This window comes from Rhodnius prolixus, unplaced genomic scaffold, assembly GCF_049639745.1.
Source record: "Rhodnius prolixus isolate KJV_2025 unplaced genomic scaffold, Rpr scaffold_12, whole genome shotgun sequence".
Lineage (NCBI taxonomy): Eukaryota > Metazoa > Arthropoda > Insecta > Hemiptera > Reduviidae > Rhodnius > Rhodnius prolixus.
The window spans coordinates 3,843,124-3,864,184 of record NW_027411635.1 but is presented as its reverse complement, the minus strand read 5'-3'; the positions used below and the strand labels follow the sequence as shown (position 1 = coordinate 3,864,184).

General features: G+C 33.0%; 2 protein-coding genes across 2 annotated transcripts in view; one reads left to right on the top strand and one right to left on the bottom strand.

The window, feature by feature from the left end:
• The window catches only part of LOC141461771 (torso-like protein), a 55,244-nt gene extending 43,224 nt beyond the window's left edge, over nt 1-12,020 (top strand). Inside the window, exons 3-6 of the mRNA XM_074143086.1 lie at nt 6,255-6,457; nt 7,977-8,253; nt 8,596-8,733; nt 9,348-12,020. Coding sequence (XP_073999187.1) covers nt 6,255-6,457; nt 7,977-8,253; nt 8,596-8,733; nt 9,348-9,773 — 1,044 coding nt within the window. The 3' untranslated portion in view covers nt 9,774-12,020. The remainder of the gene's footprint in view (nt 1-6,254; nt 6,458-7,976; nt 8,254-8,595; nt 8,734-9,347) is intronic.
• A 2,832-nt stretch (nt 12,021-14,852) lies between these two features.
• Nucleotides 14,853-20,847, bottom strand: Neurochondrin (neurochondrin). The gene is made up of 4 exons (XM_074143078.1): nt 19,146-20,847; nt 17,942-18,143; nt 16,536-16,855; nt 14,853-16,220 (listed from the first exon to the last, which is right to left on the bottom strand). Exons 1-4 carry the CDS (start codon nt 20,408-20,410, stop codon nt 15,818-15,820), a joined length of 2,190 nt encoding a protein of 729 aa, XP_073999179.1. The 5' UTR covers nt 20,411-20,847; the 3' UTR covers nt 14,853-15,817.
• Nucleotides 20,848-21,061: the final 214 nt, after the last annotated feature.

Here is a 21,061-nt window from a genome sequence, read left to right as displayed (position 1 = left end):
ATTTTCTTTTACTTTTCCTCGTAAGAGGTTGTACTGCGATCGCATCAGATGCTTACTTTTGCTTATTATATCCACTAGCGAAGCTTCTTGGCCCACCCGACATTTTTTAAAATTGTTGACATAATTCAATCGTAAAAAATCCCCAAATGTACATAGCTAAGATATCTTCTCTTGTTTTTTGAACTCGTATATACCAGTGTTGGCTTTTACTTATTCAAATTACTCATTAATTCCAGCTTAATGATTCGCATACTGAATATTCATTATCTTTGTAAATTAAAGTAATCACCTATTTATTCAGGCGGGGCCTAACATCCAGCTACCAAATTAGGTGTTGCATGTACGAATGCACATACTTTATGTTAAAAAAAAAATTCTAACAAATAAAAACACGTTACACACTGGATTCGAACTGCGGGATCTCTCACTTAAAAAAGCCGCGTTTCATAACCACTAGACCGATACCCGCTCCTATTCATTATCTTTGTTTGGATACACACCTAATTATGAACGCTTCGTCGGAGATATGCAAAAGCAGACTTCTCATTATTGGTAATATAATCAAATACAATTTTAATACGCATTTCCTTTGTAGCTACGAGGGTCGTTTGAAAAGTCCGTGCAAAAATAAAAACTACTTAATTTTTTGGAGTAAACCTTTTTTATTTTTCAACATAGTCTCCTTTTAGGCTTATACTCTTCGTCCAACGCTGCTCTAGTTTGTTGATCCCTTCCGAATAATAGGATTTGTCCAAGTCTGAAAAATAGTCATTCGTTTCTGCAATCACCACCTCTTTTGAATAAAATCTTTTTCCCGCCAGCCATTTCTTCATATTGGGGAACAAATAGTAGTCCGAGGGAGCCAAGTCTGGAGAATAGGGGGGATATGAAACGAGTTGGAACCCTATTTCCATTAATTTTGCGACCACAACTGCTGAGGTGTGAGCTAGTGCGTTGTCGTGATGAAAAAGGACTTTTTTGTGGGCCAATCGTGGGCGTTTTTCTTGCAGCTCGGTTTTCAAACGGTCCAATAACGATGAATAATATGCACCTGTAATAGTTTTACCCTTTTCCAGATAGTCGATGAGGATTATTCCTTGCGAATCCCAAAAGACAGTCGCCATAATCTTTCCGGCCGAAGGAACGGTCTTCGCCTTTTTTGGCGCAGATTCCCCCTTGGTAACCCATTGTTTAGATTGTTCTTTGGTCTCAGGAGTGTAGTGATATATCCATGTTTCATCCACAGTGACGAAACGACGCTTAAAGACCTGTGGATTCTTCTGGAACAGCTGCAAACCGTCCTTGCAACACTTCACACGATTTCGTTTTTGGTCAAGCGTGAGCAATCGCGGCACCCATCTTGCGGATAGCTTTGTCATGTCCAAATGTTGATGCAAAATATTATGTATCCGGTCATTCGAGATGCCCACAGCACTAGCAATCTCACGCACCTTCACTCTTCTGTCATCCATCACCATATCATGGATTTTATCAATGATTTCTGGAGTAGTAACCTCAACAGGGCGTCCAGAACGTTCAGCGTCACTTGTGCTCATATGGCCACTCCGAAAATTTTGAAACCACTTATAAACTGTTCTAATCGAAGGTGCAGAGTCACCATAATGTTTATCAAGCTTCTCTTTAGTCTCCTCAGGCGTTTTGCCTTTCATAAAGTAGTGTTTAATCAACACACGAAATTCTTTTTCGTCCATTTTTTGAAAATCACTCGACTTCCTCGATTCAAACGAATGCCAAACACAAAGAAATAGACCGATCTGGCTGAAACTTGGTGTGTGTTCTTCCAAGAGATGCTACTAACTAAACATAACCTCGATACGCGCCAGTGGGGCTATCTCTCTGACTTTGCACGGACTTTTCAAACGACCCTCGTACATTTAAACTAATCAGTAAAAACTATATTAGGTTATTACTAATTCCACATTGTCACTTACTACATAAGACTTAAGTATGAATGTGTTAGTTAAACGTTTGAATCTGAAATATGGAGGTTTCTTGAGGATCCAAGAAGATCTAGTGTAGGCTCTGTTATATGTTGCCGGTTCAAAGGAAGGAAACAATATTTTTCAATTTATGTAACGAAATCTAATGTGTTGCATTAACGTTATAGCAATATACTGTAACAATTCTCTGAATGTAGTGTGAACTTTCTCACACTATTCTAATTTGAAGATAATAAAATTATATATTTATTGAATTTTTATTGTTTTAAACTACAAGGAGCTATAAACAATGTACACTGTAATATTGTTGTTGTCTTAAGATTGTAATAAAAGTTTTTAATTAAAAAGTGATATTAATATTTCTAGGTCAATATGTCGACACAGCTTTCAAAATTATTTTATCAAAATTGTTAAGGTTAATGTTTTTTTTGTACCATTTCTTTCGTCACTGGTCCTCTCATTGTAAATAAATAAATTCTTGTATATTATCCCAGCAGCTTTACTTGCTAGTCAATCCATCTCTTTGACTTTCAAGAGTTCACAACAGATCATTTTAATAATAATAATTTTTTATTATTCTTAGAAAACACAATATAAAAAGTGCAAACATTATACGGCTTGGAGAATCCGTCAGCCGGAGTCGATGTTACTAAAAAATATTTACAAAACATATACATATACAAAAATATAATACATATACTTACAGAGAGGGGGAAAAAAATATCTGAACTAGAAATAAAATGAAATAACTGATTTAATATAACAGAATTATAAATTATTAAAAAATTAAATTCTTGAACCAGCTGATAACGATAAGATAGGCATGGCGAGCATATTTAATGAGAGGTCGACAACTAGACGTTCCATTTAGCGAAGAAATAAGTTGTGCTCTTGCAAGTAAATGAATGTCCGAAATACAGTCTCCGAATCTCAGAAAGTATTGAGCAGAACGCCAAGAAAGTGCACCACGTTCTCAATGCACCTTGAATTACAAAGATGACAAAGTTCAATTTCCCTAGTGAGTTTTGGTTCAGGTAGACTAGCTCAAATCTTAACTTAAAGATACAGCGGAGTTCATTTAGAGTTAGACCCGAGGAATGATCCTCATTCAAGTAGCAAAGATTGAAGGAATGGTCAAGTTCTTTGTATAAAAGGAAGCGGGACGAGAGAGAGAGAGACGCGGTCCAGAAACCCCCGTCGATGGGCTGCTTTCATCTTAATCAACAGAGAGGCTAATTGATCTTCCCACGCAGGTATATTCTCCACAAAATTGCAGGAATACTTCAGCGCTAAGTCTATCCAATGTCGAAACCAGAAAATATTTTTATTAATAATTTCCAATGCTATGATTTTCGGTAAGCGATGCTGGGGGAGATCTAAAACTCTTCAAATATATTTAAAATGGAGTTTTAAAGTAAATACCTCTAAAAGGTTTACAGCGGTCTCAATGTATAGCATATAATTAGGCGAAGATGAGGGAAGTGCAAATAATTTTTTAATAAAAAATCTTTGGAGACTCTTTACAGCATCATACTTTTAAAATCCCCAAACCTGGGCAGCATAACATACCACTGAACGACAGATGGAGTTAAAAACTTGGAATTTAAATGGGAGAGGTATGGTACCTTGCGAGAGATAGCAAGACCAGATAAGATTAATGATTCTCTTCGAGGATGCCACCTTCTTTGCAAGATGGGTATTGAGCGAAAGACGAGGCGTCAGGTCTACTCCCAAATATTTATATCTACTAACAACCTCCACCGAATGATTTTTGTAGTACCATTTTTCTGATGCGGCCAGTCTGCCTTCCCTTCTGAAAATTAAAACCTTAGATTTATTATGGTTGACACAGAGATTCCATAAGTCACAGTAACTTGCTAGAATATTAATATTGCTCTTATAGACTCTATGGGTTGTCGGCAAGAAGGACCACATCATCAGCATACATCAAAATTTTGATTGAAGTGTTAGAAATATGAATGCCGCCCTCAAGTAACGCAGGAAGGTCATCCAGGAAAAGAGAAAAAAGTAATTGACTTGAAAGGCAGCCCTGCCTTACTCCACTCTGCACTGAAAAGTGGTCAGAAATTCCATCTTTGCAACGGACAAAAGCAGTAGCATTTAAGTAAATGGATTTTAGAATTGAAATAAATTTTGAGGAAATGCCCATATTGAATAACTTTAAAAATAATGCTCAGTGGTTTACATGGTCGAACGCAGTTTTAAAGTCAATGAATAAACAATATTACTTTTGACCCTTAACATAGAAATTTAAGTTTACCCATATTCATTAAATTAAAAAGATTATCATTAGTAGAGTAACTCCGTCTAAAGCCAGCCTGGAATTCGCTTAGCAAATAATCGTCTAAGCATAAGTCCAGTGAATAACTTTGCCACCGATCCAAGCAAGAGGTACCTTCTACAAGTTGTCACATCGTTCATAATACGTTGTTTAAAAAGTTTGAAGATGTTGAAAAACTACATCTAGAAATAGATCAAGAAAAACTTATTGGAGGAGATTCCTTACTATAGATAAAACAGATCATTTTCTTAAAACCCAAAAATGTTTCCTTTATTATTCTTAAAATAAAAGCATTTATTTATTTATTCAATTTTTATCATTTTATACATTGGGCGGTTCAATTAACTAGAAAGTAAAAAATGAAATTATTATATTCACTGTGTCATTATACTTCTCACCAACTAATGGCAAATAGTTACACCTTATTTATCTCCCTCTTTCTCACAGGTAATTCAAAAGTTTATTTTATAATTATTTTTGTTCGCTACCATCACACAATATCAAAACAACATGTTTATGTTTTGTTCATATCCACACGTGCCTCTTGTCTTGAAATGATTATTTTCATTGTACTTCCACTTTGTTATGAAAATATTTTATATACCTGCTTTGTTTGTTTTTTATATCACTCATTTTTTGTCCTCTTTATTTGCTTAATCTAATTTAAAACTTAATTATTATTTTTATATTTCCTCCTAAAATCTGAGGTTTTCGGCACCCAGAACTTGTTGTAGTTAATGTTTATATTCATAAATGTATTCACATTTAATTTTTTAATTTTGTTTATGTTGTATTATTGTGTGAGAATTAATTTTAGAGTTAAACTCAATTCGAACAGAGGCGAAAATTTTTAACAGCAACTACAACATATTTTATGTTCTGGAGTAGCAAAACCAAATTGTTAAGTACTGAGTAAAAAAAGTAAAGTAAAGAAATGTCTTTTTTTTCAGACGGGCTTTACGTCCAACTACCAATTAGGTGTCGTGGACAGAGGCGACTAGCAAACACACTTTATTATTAAATATATACAGCATATATAAACCTTCAATTATCCGGCATTTTCAAAACTGTGCCACTCCTCAGGTTATTGGTCCTAGGGTCACTGGCTGGATTTTTGAATGCCATTCTGTACTACATATAATGAGTTTTCAGAGTATGATTTTTAATTTTAGAGAGATTGTAGGAGAACTGTGCAGTCAAACGTTCTGTATCTGTACAAAAAAATCTGTATTCTTGTAATGAACCAGTATAATATTAAAGTCAGCTTTTCATTTAAATGAACATTTAAAGTTTAATGACATTTTCTAAGTTAGGTTCGGTTTTTTGGAAGCGTACTGTGTTAGCTGGTCGAATATTGTCAACAAATGCCGCAGAGAGCTGAAGGCGTTGGAAAACCACAATTGCATAAAGCTAAGTTGAGTGCCGGGGCACCAAGTTATAGAGGTAACGAGGAAGCCAATAGTTTTACCACGAAGGGAACTTGGTGTTTACCCTCTGTTCCCGAATGTTTTTGCGAAATTTTGTAAAAAAAAAAAGTACCCTTGTCCCATTAAAGAATGGATAACTCGTCCCACCGCTTAGTTACAAAGCATGGCTTCATGAAGAAGAATCTACATAAGATGGCACTAGCTGCCGCTGTTTAGGGTGTTGCTGCTTGGACGAGACTCCTTTCTATTTGGAATGCGCTCATTACTCTCGCAAATGATTGCTAAACTTAGATACCTTTACAGGATTACTCTGGAGCCAAACTGGGAGTCGAAGACTTAGCTCGTCTTTGCCCTGGCGTTTTTGAATGATACAGAGCTGATGTGAACTTTTTCTACGGGAGGCACGGTGGGCCAACATGTAGCTGAAGTGCACATTTACTTCCCCCATGGGCCCTGATTCTAGATTAGATTAGAATTCTGTTTTATTTATTTATTTTTTTGTTGGTCATGTAGAAATATATTATGACAAATGTAAGTAAAATTATAAATATGTATTATGTGCAGGTAATGTTGGTGTTAGTGTGTATAGCGTGTTTGGTCACAGTAGGCCTATCACATTCGCTGAGAGTTGGCGGCGCGATCAACCTGTTTGGAAGATTCGGCTATCTCAGTATTTCAATGAGAGTAGTACCGAGGAACGATTCAGATAACTGGATTTTCAGGGAGCCAATCGTGGATGTATTCAAAAATGTATCAGTTGCTAAAAGGTAATTTAATTATTTATTTATTTATTTATTTATTTATATCTATTGGCGCTATAGTCCATTTTCTAGGTCCCTTGATTCTTCAGCAATACCGCCAGTTTTTTTCCATATTTACTGCAAAAGAGAGTCCTTGGGTCTCCAGCTGACACATGGCCATCTCCTTGAGTCTCTGCTTATCTTGTGCAATTGCACATCCAATTCGAAAATATTGATTTTTTTTATATTTCCTTGCCATTTATCCCATTAATAATTAAAAAATAAGGGTTTGTAATTAAGGGTTATAGAATATATCCTACTCAAAATTTCTTATAAATAGCTCCAGAAGTTACATACGTATTTCTAAAACACTTTCCAATTAAGCCCGTTTAAATATTTGCCGATCCTCTCTATTGAGCTATTTCTATAGTTTTTTTTTTTAATTGATACGTATCTTCTTTAAATGTAAGGTGATATTGGGCACCTATTTCTTTCACATATTTGAATAGTTCAAGCCGAGTAGTTCTCCTCTAACTTTCGTTTTAATTGTCGTGGGAAATTTTCTGTTGTTTATATAATTACTTTAACAGATTTTCCACTTCTATTCGGTTATAAATACTGTGATCTTAAATTTAATTATTTCATTAAACTGTATTTATGGCCATTTCATTTTCAATATTTCTAAAAGTATCATTTAAGTAAATATTAAATGTTAATAATAATTGGAAATCCGCTTAAAAATATTACATTGCAAAATAGTAGATTGCAGCCGACCAAAAGAAAAAATATTGTTCAGACACGTACCTGTCAGTTCCCAAAAAAATTGTTCCTCAAGGAGGAGAAAGTAATTATCAATTTCGCACTCCGCTCGCATTCAAACAGTTGAATGGTGTGGTTCACATCAAAAGGCTAGTGGCCGCGCTTTGGTAGCCGTGTTCTTATCAAACTGTGCGTTCACTGTACTTGAGGATATTACTGATCAATGTCAGACAAAACTTTTCATTTCAAACTGTTTTTTTAACTTAGCAAGTATAATGTGAGACAAAAACATCAGTGAATTCTCTTCACCAAACTCAACAATCTCTTCTAATGGTGGATGAAAGTCGGAAAAAACGTCCGTCAAGTTGGTATGGCCACCACCGAGTTTTCTAACGATTTTTTGCCATCGTTTGTGCCGGCGATTTACCAAGTTTCATCGTTTGTGCCGCTAAATTACGGAAGTTATTAGCGAAACAAAGTGGCCATGCCAACTTGAAGGACGTCAAAAACATTCGTGCTACGACGGAAAAATTCAGCGATATTATCCAACACTGCGGATCTAACCACATTTTCAACGAATTTCAACAGTTGCACTACTTAGCATTGTTGCTATCAAATGTTTGGATCAACGTTTTGAAATTTGCTATTGAATATGTTACTGGCCCTTCCCTTATTAGACCCGTATAGTAAATAATAAGTAGTAAATAATTTTTGGTAGTAACCAAATATTTTAATTATTCTAAATACTTTCTAGGACTCTGATTTTAATATTTACATTAATTTTCAGTTTAGAAGGTAAATCAGAAAAAGCAGTATTACATGATGACTTTCATATGGAGTTCTGTGACGATCTGCCACAACTACTGCAAGCCTATTTTAGAGAATTTACAATCGATCGATTGGACAAACCTTGGCGCGCATTTACGGCCAGTTGGTCTGAGGTTACGATTGCCAAAAATCTAGGCTTAAATGTGACCTTTGTCACGGGCGATCACTGTTATGTGCTGGTGAGACTGTCACGACCTAGGATGGCAGCTTCTCTCAATGAAAATTTCAGGCCAGAGGTAAGTTCATTATAAATACAGGTTATTTTCTATTTCTCGAAATAAGCTTCAACGATATTCTTTAAAATGTTTAGGTTTATCACTTAAATTTCAAAAAAATTTTGAGAAAAAGTCATGTTCAGAAAGGAGTTAGAAGGCTGCCTTTTCTGAATAGTGTGCACGCGTTCAACCCAAATTTTGTAAATATTCAAAGTTTTAAATTTATATTCAGAAGCTTGAGAATTTCGCAGAAACTTAAAATCTTTGAACGTTTGCGTTTTTTTTTTTTTTTTTTTAAATAATTACTTATTTCCACTAAGTGAATATTACTCGCTTCGTAAACTAAACTGTTCTCTTTTACAGTCTTCCAGTCTGAATGACGCTGTAAAGGCCCAAGCTTCATTCTTAATTCCAGGGGATACAGCTTCAGTGCACAACTTTGTTAGGAACTTTGGCTCGCATTATGTAGACTCTTATGTGACTGGAAATTCCCTCTACCAGGTACTTTTATCTCTTTTAAATATGAACGTAATTCCAATATGTAGTTTTGAAATCGAAAACTACTTTTTATTACCGTTTGGGATTCGGATAGAGCCAAGTCTGTACGATAAAATAGGAGTAAAAGAAATTCAATGTCGTTCAGTTCTATTTTTTCTATAGTGTAATTTTATGTTTGTGGCTTACCGTTATCTTACTGGAACGAAACTGGTGTGTTCTCGACGAAAGCCTAATTTGGTAGCAGAAATTCACTCAACATCGACTTTTTTCTCAAAATACTCTCTTGGTCAGTTAGCCCGTGATTCAACCATTGACTGCTCTCAAAATTTAATAGTGATATTAGTAGATTCACTTATTACTTAGCACTATTTTTTTGTAGAAGTTGTGTGGTGGATTTTTTCGAAAATTTAAATTTATGCAGCACAATTATTGACGAATACACAGTCCAATATTTATAAAGATTAATATAATTTCGTTTTTGTAGACATCACACTTTAGTAGATGGGGTTTTAGAAGTTCATGAAACTTTTTGTTTTTATTTTTTCTCTCTCTCTTTCACCAGATTCTTTTACTTTTGTAATCATCATATTTTATTTGACTGGTTTGTTTATTTGCAGGTAATAGTGTACACTCCTAGATCATATAATTTATTAAAAACTCGTTTACAAAGAGAGAATTCTGGCCTTTCTTCGCTAACATCTTCAGAAATGACGTCATTGTTTTCACCATGGCATGCTGAACATCTTGGGTTAGTGCTAGCAGCATCTGGTAATCCACAGGTATATCAGTGGGCAGCACGAGAACTATTGCTGTCCGTACCGGCAACATCGAATGACAATCGTGCAGCAACTTCTTATGTATCATTATTAAAACTGCACGATAATCCACATCTGTTGTCAAGTTTAGATCCTTTAATGAAAAATGAAGCATTATTGCAGTTGAAATTGACAGCACTCGCTCATGTATTTGAAGACGAAACTACGAGAGATTGGTTCCTGAGTATAGTAGACAATAATCTAAAATTATGGGAGTTAAATATGTAAGAAATTTCCCTCTAACATAAAATTGTTTTCTTTTTATTTGCATCGCGAGATAGAAATTTTAAATTTAACTGTGATGTGAATCTGGTTAGTTTTGCATAATGTAGTTATTTCTTATAAACATTATCGAACTAAATATTGCCCTTGTACTAGTTTTTTCTTCGGTCTAACATTAATGACAACTTCATTTTGTCTGCATGCTATATTGCCACAGTGAAAGAAGATGACACAAACATGCAATAGCTTTATTTGTGAGGGTTAAATTTTTATATTTTAATTGTGTAAATGCATAAAAAAATTGAGAAAAAATAAAATATCGAATTTTATTTATTGTCTATTGGAAGGGACCAGCCATAAAAAAAATATTCAAAGCCCTTGTTGGCTTACGGGCCATCCCAGATGTGATGTTTTTTCTGGCAGTAGTAGGCCTTGTTTAAGTGAGTTTGTTTATGTAGGATCTACATGATTTGAATAGCTTCGTACAGAATGTCCGTATCAATACTACTAATAATAAAGTAATGGAGTAGCAACTGATGTTCTACGAGACTTAACACCAATACCCTAAGTTCTATTCTCTTTATAGAACTTCTTGCATACAAGTACAAGTCAGTGAATCTAAGTGAGCACATTGAATATAAGGGGTAAGAACATATTGCATTGTAATGCCTTAAATTCTGAGATCTAAAAAGCTTGTTTCACTCAGTTATCTGCAATTTTTATCACTGATAATCTATGAGCGCTGAGTAAGCAGTGGATGTATATGGTTTCTTTACAATGTTTAGTAAACATTGTATTAGAGGTAAAAGATTGAGGTTTAACATAATTCACTATTTATTTTTAGCACGCCAACCTGAGCTCAGGGCTTAATAAACACATAACTTGAGGGCCTACTTTTTTACTTGCATAATACATACATAAAAAAAGATCATTCAAACATAAAAAATAAAAATAACAACCAAAAACAAAATATGTGAGGATGATTGATTCTTTTAAGAAAATTACTACGAGTATATATCAACAACTAAAAAAGTTACAAAAGAGCGAAAACGTAATTAAATCATTTAAAAAAACATTGTTAAGAGCTTGAGTTTTGCGCTTTCTGATATTTTTCGCCATTTCTGTTATTTGGTTGAATCATAAAAACTAATCAAATTTTGGACTGTTCATGTTTGAGGCCTTTGATTTGAGACGTGTAAATCTTTCTCGAAAAAATCACGTCATGCCTGGATTTCTACAAAGCCTAAACATTATTTCCCATGGGAATTCACTTCTACTCAAAAGATCTCTATTGCGGGTCTGCTCAGTGTTAATATTTGTTTGCAGAATGTAATCGTCTTTTAAGAGGGAGTATAAAGTGTGTTTGATGGTGGGCTGGAGTTCGCATACGGGTCGCTAAACTCAAATAGTTTGCATGCAGTGACTATCTCTGCAGTGCTTATGAATATTTTGTTAATGTAAGTGCAGTTCAATTAGGGTACCTACAGGGACGTCAGAATCCTGGAAGAAGTGGTAGTCCACTTCTCCCTACGGAAGACGTATTGTATCCTGTGATTGGTCTCGATTTGGTCTTAGTGTTTACCAAATCAGACAGGAATCTGAAACCTTCTAGAAGCCACCTGCTTTTAAATTCCTTTTTTCTACGATGTTTTCACTAACTTTTTTTTTTGGCCGAAATTTTTATTCTCAAATGCAAATCATAACAATCTTTTTCAAATGAATGATCGAAATGTTCGTGATTTATTATTTTAAACGTGCCTTAAAAATGATGTTATAAGTGGAGTGGTCGCTCTTTATTTTAATTAAATGAATTCTACTTAAGTGATTTAATACAAATTGTTTGTAAATAAATAAAATACATCAAGATAAAAAGTATTAAAGGACTTTATAATAGAAATATATATCTAAAGTTACCTAATGTACCTAAATGTAAATTATGTACATATCTAAAATAAACAAAAAAAAAGAAGAATATTAAGTTCGACAAATTTTATATTTTATTGTTACTATCATCATCGGTTAAATAAGTGTTAACAAGAATTATGAAAATCATTTTTATAAAACCAAATATTTACTAAGATATTTTGTACTATAATGAAAGAAGCCCTTATTTATTTTGATAGCAATTCAGTCTATCATTTATTTGAAGCTGTTTCTTAGAGGTTGGAGTCTTAGAATAACAAAACAAAAAAAAAGAAAAAATATAAGGTTTTACTGTAATGTTTCAAAAAATTATACTGAAACAATAAATAATGTAAATACAATACATATATATATAAATATTTATATATTATATACACGGAAAATACATTGAAATTTTCTTTTTTTGCAATTCTTAAAGTTCTAATTCATATGTTGTCATCAAAGTTTTCATTCGATTATCATTAAATGCTGATTGGCATCAGTTTTATAAGCGTTCATTAAAATAAAAAGCTGTTTTTGAGAGAAATTGCGTGTCAACTACCTCCCTCTGAAACCCTCTAAAATAATATTCTAGAAGAATCCGAAACAAAGAGATAGGCAGGCCTACATCATGTAATTAGTATCTTTTAAAAAATTTTTTATATGATTAATTTGGATTGAAACTTTCTTAAATTGTAGAGATATATTTAAACTTACTAGTTTTTGTAAAACGAACAGAAAACGTTTTTCTGTTACTGGTTTTATTACTCGAAGTGCTTTAAAAAAAACAAAATCCGTTTATTGAATACCCAAATTAGAAATTTTTCACATGAACATTTCCAACATGCAAGAGGACCGAATGACCAAATTCCTGGATTGTAGTAAGGGAAAGTCATTTGATTAATTTGCTTTTAGTAATCAAAAATGATAATAAAGATATTCTCTGGTGATTAGCAGTCTGATTTTCTGCAGCGAGAGAATTCTGTACGGTGGCTGACAGTGCAGAGAAGTCGCCAGGTACCAAATAACCTTAGATGTTGACGCGCCTTAATTTAAAATAATAATTTATTATGATTTTCGAGTGCTTAAGAAAAATTAATCTCATGTGAGATAAAATTATCCCCCTGAAATATTGGTCTGAAAAACTAGATTTTAATTAAATTTCTTATTGTATGTTGTGCAAAAATTACTTTCCCTTCACCTAGTAAGAGGAATTATTTTTCAACTTGTGTTAAGTATATGAATAAATTGTTAGGTTCTAATCATGTTTACAATTATCATTTTGACTTAGTACATTTGGGTGCAAAATAATAATAATCGGAGAATGCTACTTATATAAGATATAGCCGTTATCAGTTCGCTTTGTAAAGAAAGAGGCTCTAGAGGAAATCCAAAGCGCAAATCTCTCTGGCATTACCCCCTAAAATATCATTATGGCCCTAGTAGACGTCAGTTTTTTACGTAGAATGCAGGCGTCTGTAAAATGTTCAATATATAAATGAAAATATGTGTGTTATGATGCTTCAAAAACTGTAGCTACTAGGCTAACTGTCAGTAAGATAAACGATCAAATCAAACGCTTGACGAGCGATAAACCAAAGAAGTTTCAAACATCAACTACCTCCTTAACCATGCGTATTGCGTTAGTGTTGAGGTGACGCAATGAATGTTGCTTGTGCTGGTAAAGAGAGATACCGTAGGTCCACCTACGGGCTTTTCAAACCCTTGCACCTCGTTTGACTGACAGTTGGATCAGGATTGCACTGAGAAAGATACTATGCATTTGTTGCTCTACGTCGTTAAAGTTAAGTTTAATGAGAAGTTTATAGGCAGGGCTTCGTGAGCTTAAACCAGCTTCAATAAAACTCCTGCGTACGGCCCTTTAGCTCGATAGAACTCATGAACCTTGAAAAGCAGGTGTGGTTTATATACTCTTACTACAGCTTAATAACGCTGTCGAGGCTTCACTAGAGATATGTAACGATTTGAACCTTACCCTACCTGACCCAAGCCTTCTGATGTTACTCCCTATTTCATTTAGTGTCACACAATCATATCACCGTTTTTGGCCTACAATCTCAACAGAAGCGCAATTAATCAGTTTAAACTTATTGAAACTTTTAAAAAGAGAGTCATTATTTTTCATCCAAAAACAACCTAATCAGATTTAAATATTTCTGTAAACGAAGTTGCAGTTCATTAGAGTTCACTATCTGATCTTTCCCTCATCATTATAAACTCTCTTGTATCAAAACAAAACAGTCAAAATAGTAGTACTATAATTATATGGGTAATTAATGTAAAACAAAAAGCAACTTATTTCACATTTAACTTATTTCTTTTACTCTCGAGTGTAATTAATCAATAAAAATATTATAATTACAATTTGGAAGTTTTCTGATAATGAATTTCTTTTATTTTCTACGACGTGCCTCCCTGTAAATCAGCTCAACTTCAAAGATGATCATTATTTCACTGACATTATACTTTGATGTAACGATGCGTGTATCTTTGTGATATGTTTATTAAGTAAAATAGTATTATTTTAAAGTACATCTTAAAAAATATTTTCTACGAAATAAAATGTATTTATTTTAAATTTATAAAATTAATAATTAAAAAGAATGCATTATTTTTTAAATACAGAAATTATTTATTGATAAAGTTGTATAATAGTGATCAATAATTTTTAACCAACAATATCCACTTCTCCAAGTTTCCTTAATAATATATGGTCTTTCTTTAAGAGATAGATACTTTTCTTAACCAGAAAAATAATTTGTAGTGAATCGCTTCCATCAAGGGTGTTTTAAACGTCTAAACAAAATAAATATATTTTAAAAGAAAAACCCGTTGTTGGATTGCAGCAACGCCGTATATTGTCTAACATCCAAATAATTTTATCAATTTAAAAAAATTATATTATTGTTAAGGTTTGGCAACCAATACAAATATTCTGTAAATTAATATTTTTTATAAACGAATAAAACCTCACCAATTATATAAAATAATTGTTATTGACGGCTGATATACATCATAACGTTACTAAGTAATGAAGAAAGTTTGACTTTATTTTAGAAATGTCTGTGGATTGTGGATAATGGCAAATTGGATGAAAAAGATAATAAGTTAGTCAAGTTGCAATCTTAAAAGGGTTATGGTAGATCAAAGATCATTTAAAAATAAAATTTATACATTTTTTTATTAATATATACACATATACATAAAATAATTACATACATTATAAAACCGTTAAATACATTTTAAAAAATAATTGTTTTAATTTCAATAAAACCAAACAAGAGATGTTACACGGTTATAAAAATTAGTCGCATACAAGTAACAAAAACTTCAAGAAAATTTAAATAGATAGATAATCAGCAGCTAGATCCAAAGACATTAATGGAGGAAACATTTAAGGCAACTTCAAGAAACATAAAAAATTCGAGTATAATTGAGCCAGTTCACATTTTTGGGTGTAGTTTTTTTTTTAGTGTTCGATTTAATAATCTGTTTAATGTTTACACACAAAAAATAATTTCACTACAATGTTCCTAAACAGATCGATATGACTGAAAAAAAATCTGGCAATTGTTTTGTATTAGTATTGAACACCAAACCTAAAAAATACTGCAAGCAGTACACAACTTATCTATTGGAAGAAGACCCAAGGGGGTCTTCGTAGGTACACTAGTCAGGCTGCACTAATGGTTTTAGAATACTGTGTTGATAGAAGATATAATGAATCCAGTAAGAAGTAGCCTGTTGATTGCGTGCGTTTGGATAGCATAGAATAAAACAACTTTTCGTATAGAAAAAGAGGGCACATTACGGACTCCCGCCAAAATGAGGAGTGTGAACACAATACTTGCAATCGAATTCTAAAACATATTGTCTAATCGGAATTTTTGACTTTTTTGGCGGAGCACAATACACTAGTTGTGCTTTAAGAAAGTGTACTTTGTTCTCTATCATAAATATTTGAATTTAAATAAAAAATTTATGTAGAAATAAAAAAATAGTTGAACGGTGATATGTTTTAAGATTGGTTACATTCTAGCATTTGAAGTTTCATTAGTTTAAAAAAGGATCACATAAAATTACACCTCAAATTTATTCAACAACTTTTAATGTTTCATAAATCGAGATTAATCTCCAAAAATAGCTTTACCAAGGTCCATAAAAAGATGATTCCGACAAACTGTCAACACATCATGTTCCTTAAATATTGGTACAACACTTGCATTTGTTTCCACAAGATGGCATAAGAAATCTTCAAAGGCAGACTTAATGTTCGGTGGCAAGGAACAAGCTTTAACTTTCTTCAATGTGTCTACTATACCTTGTGCCCATCCAGTCTCTACGATAAATTCAGAAATCCATGGTATTAATGTCAATACCACGGATATGGTTTGCATACCAAGAAACCATAATTCCATGAGTTCCATCCAATATTTTTTGTAAGTCATAGAAACTACAAGTGTTGAAGCATCGTTTGATTCATCCACATTATGTGCGTCCCATAAAAATCTGATCGTAGACTGAATATACCTATAAACATAAAAAAATAATTAAATATTTTTAAGTTAAGAGAAAAGTCTCAAGGAAATTTAAATTTAAATCTGGAAGCCTAGATACAAATAAATTGGCAGAAGTTGTATACAGACAACTGTGCCAAGCATGTTGACAACAAACTGGCTTTTCAATCAATTATCTTTCTGACAGTTACGTCAAAGCATTAAAATAAAAATACATATTTGCCAACCGAAAAGTGCGACTTTACTGAATGTTTAGTTTTTCACAAAAATAGTCCTAACTATTATAAATATATATCTTGATTATAGAAACGGAACAAAGATTATTTACCTGCATATAGAGAAATCATTTTTCTTTACTTTTTTTGCCTGTTGTTTCAGCAACAAAAGACCGAGCACAGCCATATTTCCATGTAAAACTAAGTTGTCTGGAATATTTTTTAGCTCCGTCAAATTATTAAGTACGAATTTCAACAAAGATGAAAAAGTTGCCGATGATTCTACAAATCTTGGTTCCAACACAATAATATTCATGAAGATATTGCACATAGATATAATGGCAGCTCGAGAATCAGCCATCGCTTCTTGAACGGCTTGTGGTAGTTCTGGTTCAGGTTCTCGGCGAACTTTTAACCTTTCAGATTTTGGTACCTGAAATATTTTAAATTATTAAATAATACAGATTACTCAACGAATAATGTGATTAGTTAACTTTTTACTAGTGGTCACCCACCTTTCCAGCATCCTCATCACGACAAGGCGATTTCAAGAAATAGTTAGTAAGGGGTATTTAAAGGGAAGGGAAGCATTGGTCACCTAGAAGAGGCTTGTGACTGAAGTCTTACCAATAGAAGGGCAATGATAATTTGTGCAGACAAAGAGCAAGATTTCCAGCATCTTTCGACAAAACATAGGTATCTGGGGACTATAGTACGTTTGTAATGGATGCCTAGTTTCTTCTGGAAGAGCTCAGAAATATTAAGTAAGTCAGTTTCTCAAAGTGACCTGAAATATATAGGCTCTAGGGAGCAGGAAGAGCTCCGGGATGTATCCTACCCCGAAATTTTGAGGAATTAAAATCAAACTTGTCCATTTTTCTGTATATTTGGAAGTAGGACCAATGAAGACTAGTGACATAAATTTGATCTCCATATTTGATTTAATCCTCCAATAACAAGAATAAAAGGGATAACCTATGTTATATCACAATAATGCTTGCCATAAATACCTCTGGAGACTCAGGAAAAGTGAATTTAAAAAGAGAATTATCCCTCATTCTGCGTACTTTCAACGAAATAAAAAATTGAAAATATCGAAAGTCTCACAGGTAACACATGGATAATTCCGTAGCATGTGGGAGGATTTTTTTTTTTAACAAAAGGGAAAATGAGCAATTGGCCGAAAAGTGGCAGTTTTATCATCAAGCTACAAAACAAATATTTTTGATTGAGCGATAAATTTGAATTCCAAACCCACTTCTATTCTCATAAATTTGTCGAAAATCTTTCCAAGTACTGTACCCGCAATAAATTTCAAGCTGCATTCCTGATTGAAAGTGTCCTTATCCTGTCACCAGTATAAGATTGTAAAATATCTTTCCACATGAACTATATCCTCCGAAATAAGAAAATAAATTCTCACAATAAAATTGTTCTCCTTTTCATTTTACCAGAGGGACAGACTATCACAGTGAACGACTAATTAATAAACTAAGAGGTAAACAATTAGCCTACATACCGGTGGTTTCTTATAATTTACAATAGACCAATGGAAGGTTAAACATTCAAGTAAAACATCTTCTTCTTTACAATCCAGCATGATCCTTCTACCTTTTTCTTCTACAGTAAAATGGCATAAACCAGGTAACAAAATACGCAGTACATCAGGAGGTCCTCCTGTAGTTACATTGTTCTTGGATTTTTCAGAAACGTACCAAGACCTATGTAAAAATAAATAAAAATTATTGTAAACATTGTTGAAATTGGCCTGAAAATTTTAAAGGCTATTTATTCAATTTATAGAATCATTAAACAGGTTCCTTCTTTAAAATGTACAAATGAAAAACATTCATTACGAATTAGGATCAATAAGAATGTTGTTTACATTATTTTTACTAATTTTTTTTTATGTAGCAATATCCCTCCTAGATGCAGATTACTATTATTGACTTCTTAATTTCGTTGGAATTTACTACCTACACAAATTTTTTAAGAAACTAATTCATTAAATTTGACTGAAAATGAATTTAATTTGGATTACACACACAAAAAAAAAATCTGAATTTCTTCGCTATTTAATCTTTAGTCGTGAAATTAAACGAACACAAAAGATCTTGCTGCACCATGAGACGATTGGCTCTTGTATATAGTTCCCTTTATCACTGATTCTCAATTAAAAAATTTAATTCGTGAGGTTACATAATAAACCAATTTCAATTCAAGCTATGAGAAAATTTTTCTTATTAGCACATTTCATCGCTGATTGTTTTCTGCCTCTAAGATCATACCCAGTCCGTACACTGCTAAAGTAGTACAGGAATAACTGCAAGAAAATGATATTTCTCTTTTTTGGAAGCATTTCAAGGATCTTGACATCAACCATTCTCAGTATCTAAGAAAGATTATCGGCAGGTAAATCAGACCAGGTCCTGGACATCCTTAAGAACAAAATCAGGAGATACTAGGAAGTATACCGTCCAAAAGCATACTTGCTCAATACTCTCCAAGCTAAATGAATTTATCAGTGTTAAAGAAGTAATAAAAAAACATGACTAAATGTAAAAAAAAATCAAATAATTACTATCAGAATAATTTAAATGGCTTTTTTGCTTATGATGTATTTCTTATTTTTATATTATTTAATTCCATTTAAATTATATTTTTCTACATTTATGAAATTCATACAGAAAGATTCACAAAATTCTGTAGAACTTATCTCTCACCTGTATGCATAAAACGTGTCATTAGCGATTGAAAGAATATACGGCAGTAACTCGTTCACTTGGTTCCTTAGCGCAGAGGTCTCCTGAGCAAGCCACGCTGCTAGAACTCTCACCATTGCGTAAACAAATATCTTATCTTTTTCATTAAGACTCTTCGTCCCACTTTGAAGTTTTTTCAGAGTAGTCAGGATAGCATTAAAAGCTCCTTTAAGCGCCGTATAAAGCTGTTGTTTCTCTTTTTGATCAAGTTCTAGCACATCTGTAGCAAAATATGCAACTGCAAGTTCAATTACTATAAAACAAGAAGTAATTAATTCCGCATTTGACATAACTCTATCCCAATTACGATCTTCAAGTTGCATGCGCACTTCTACTGAGGTAAGGTGTACTAAAAGTAGAAGAAATTGTTTAGGTTTACTTTCATCTGTCAACGTCCATTCTATTCCCAAGCTATCCACCATGGTTGCTGCTAGCTTTAACGCTGGATCTCGTTGGTCCTTTCCAATTCTACTAGTCAGAATATCATTCAGTCCTTTGTAAATACTCTGCGGCCATGACTCATCTGATGTGCCAGAATTCAGTGGACGTGAATGGATCAAAGCCTGAAGAACACCGCACAAATCAAATTTCCTTTCACTGTGATCTGTTTCAAAGTCTAACGCCACCTTGTTTATTAAAGAATGAAAATATTTGGGATCATCTTTTTCTTCATCCCAAATATCTGAACCAAAATGTTGCACCAATGAAACAAGTATATTTAAAGCTTCGTCAGTTTGAAAACTTTGCAAAGAATATATGTCAACCATTTTTGACACAACCCCTTGCTTGAGCAAGGCAACCTTACCTTCATCTGATAATGATATATTTCTAAGGCACTCATAAGCTTCACTAACGATAATCAAATTATCATCAAAATCATCTTCGTCGGCTTGCTGTACTATTTCCAGGAATACTGGAATATTTGACAGCATATCTGGATGATTTGCAAGAGCTGGATCATTGCAAAACGCAGAAAGTATTGCTAGAGCAACAGACTTATGAATCTGAGCAGGGCAATCACTTTGAGCGGTACCTGTGAGAAGTCTTTGCAGAAAATTGACACCAATTGCTTTAAACAATAACTCTCTAGTTTTTGAATTGCACTCACTTGTTTTAATTAATTTAGTAACAGCAAAGAGGCCAGCAAACTTTTCAGTATCACTTTTTGCACCTTCCAAAACTCTCACACAATTCTTCACACTTGCCGGTACATCGGTATCCTCCATTTCAAATATTTAACTCCATAAAAAACAACAAGCTCATAGTAATAAACTTATCACACGGTGTGGATGAACTAAGAATTTGAATGTCAGCCAAAAAAAAAAGTTATTTTCGTCTGTTGGTGCAGAGGGGATGAAGGAGAACGGCTAAATCTGGAAGTGTGTAGTATTACAGCTTTCGTAAAGTTTATCTATTTTTGGCCTTATAATGCCAGATAGAGTGAAATAAATGAATGGTTCATAGATATTTAATATGTACTTTTTTTTATGAAATATCTTGTATATAAAACTTTTGCACCGGAAAATTAATAACATTTAGGCTGGCAATTTAAGGAAATAAATATCCTTATCAAATGAATGATTACTAATTGACATAATACTTGGCATCTAACTTGCAGACATTAAAGATCATCAACTAATTTTAAAATTGCAGTCAGGTGGCTCGTCAACGAGGAGTACAGCTGTAAACATATAATAATAAATCTAATTAATACTTTAAATGTGTCAAAAATAATTTTTATGCGCTAAAAAATTTTTAATTTTCATTCCAAAATATGTAAATATTTTAACAATCATATAAAAAAAAAGTAGTGCTCATAAATTAGTATTTAAAAAATGTGTCCAAAACAAATAAATTTGTAATAAATAAATTGCAAT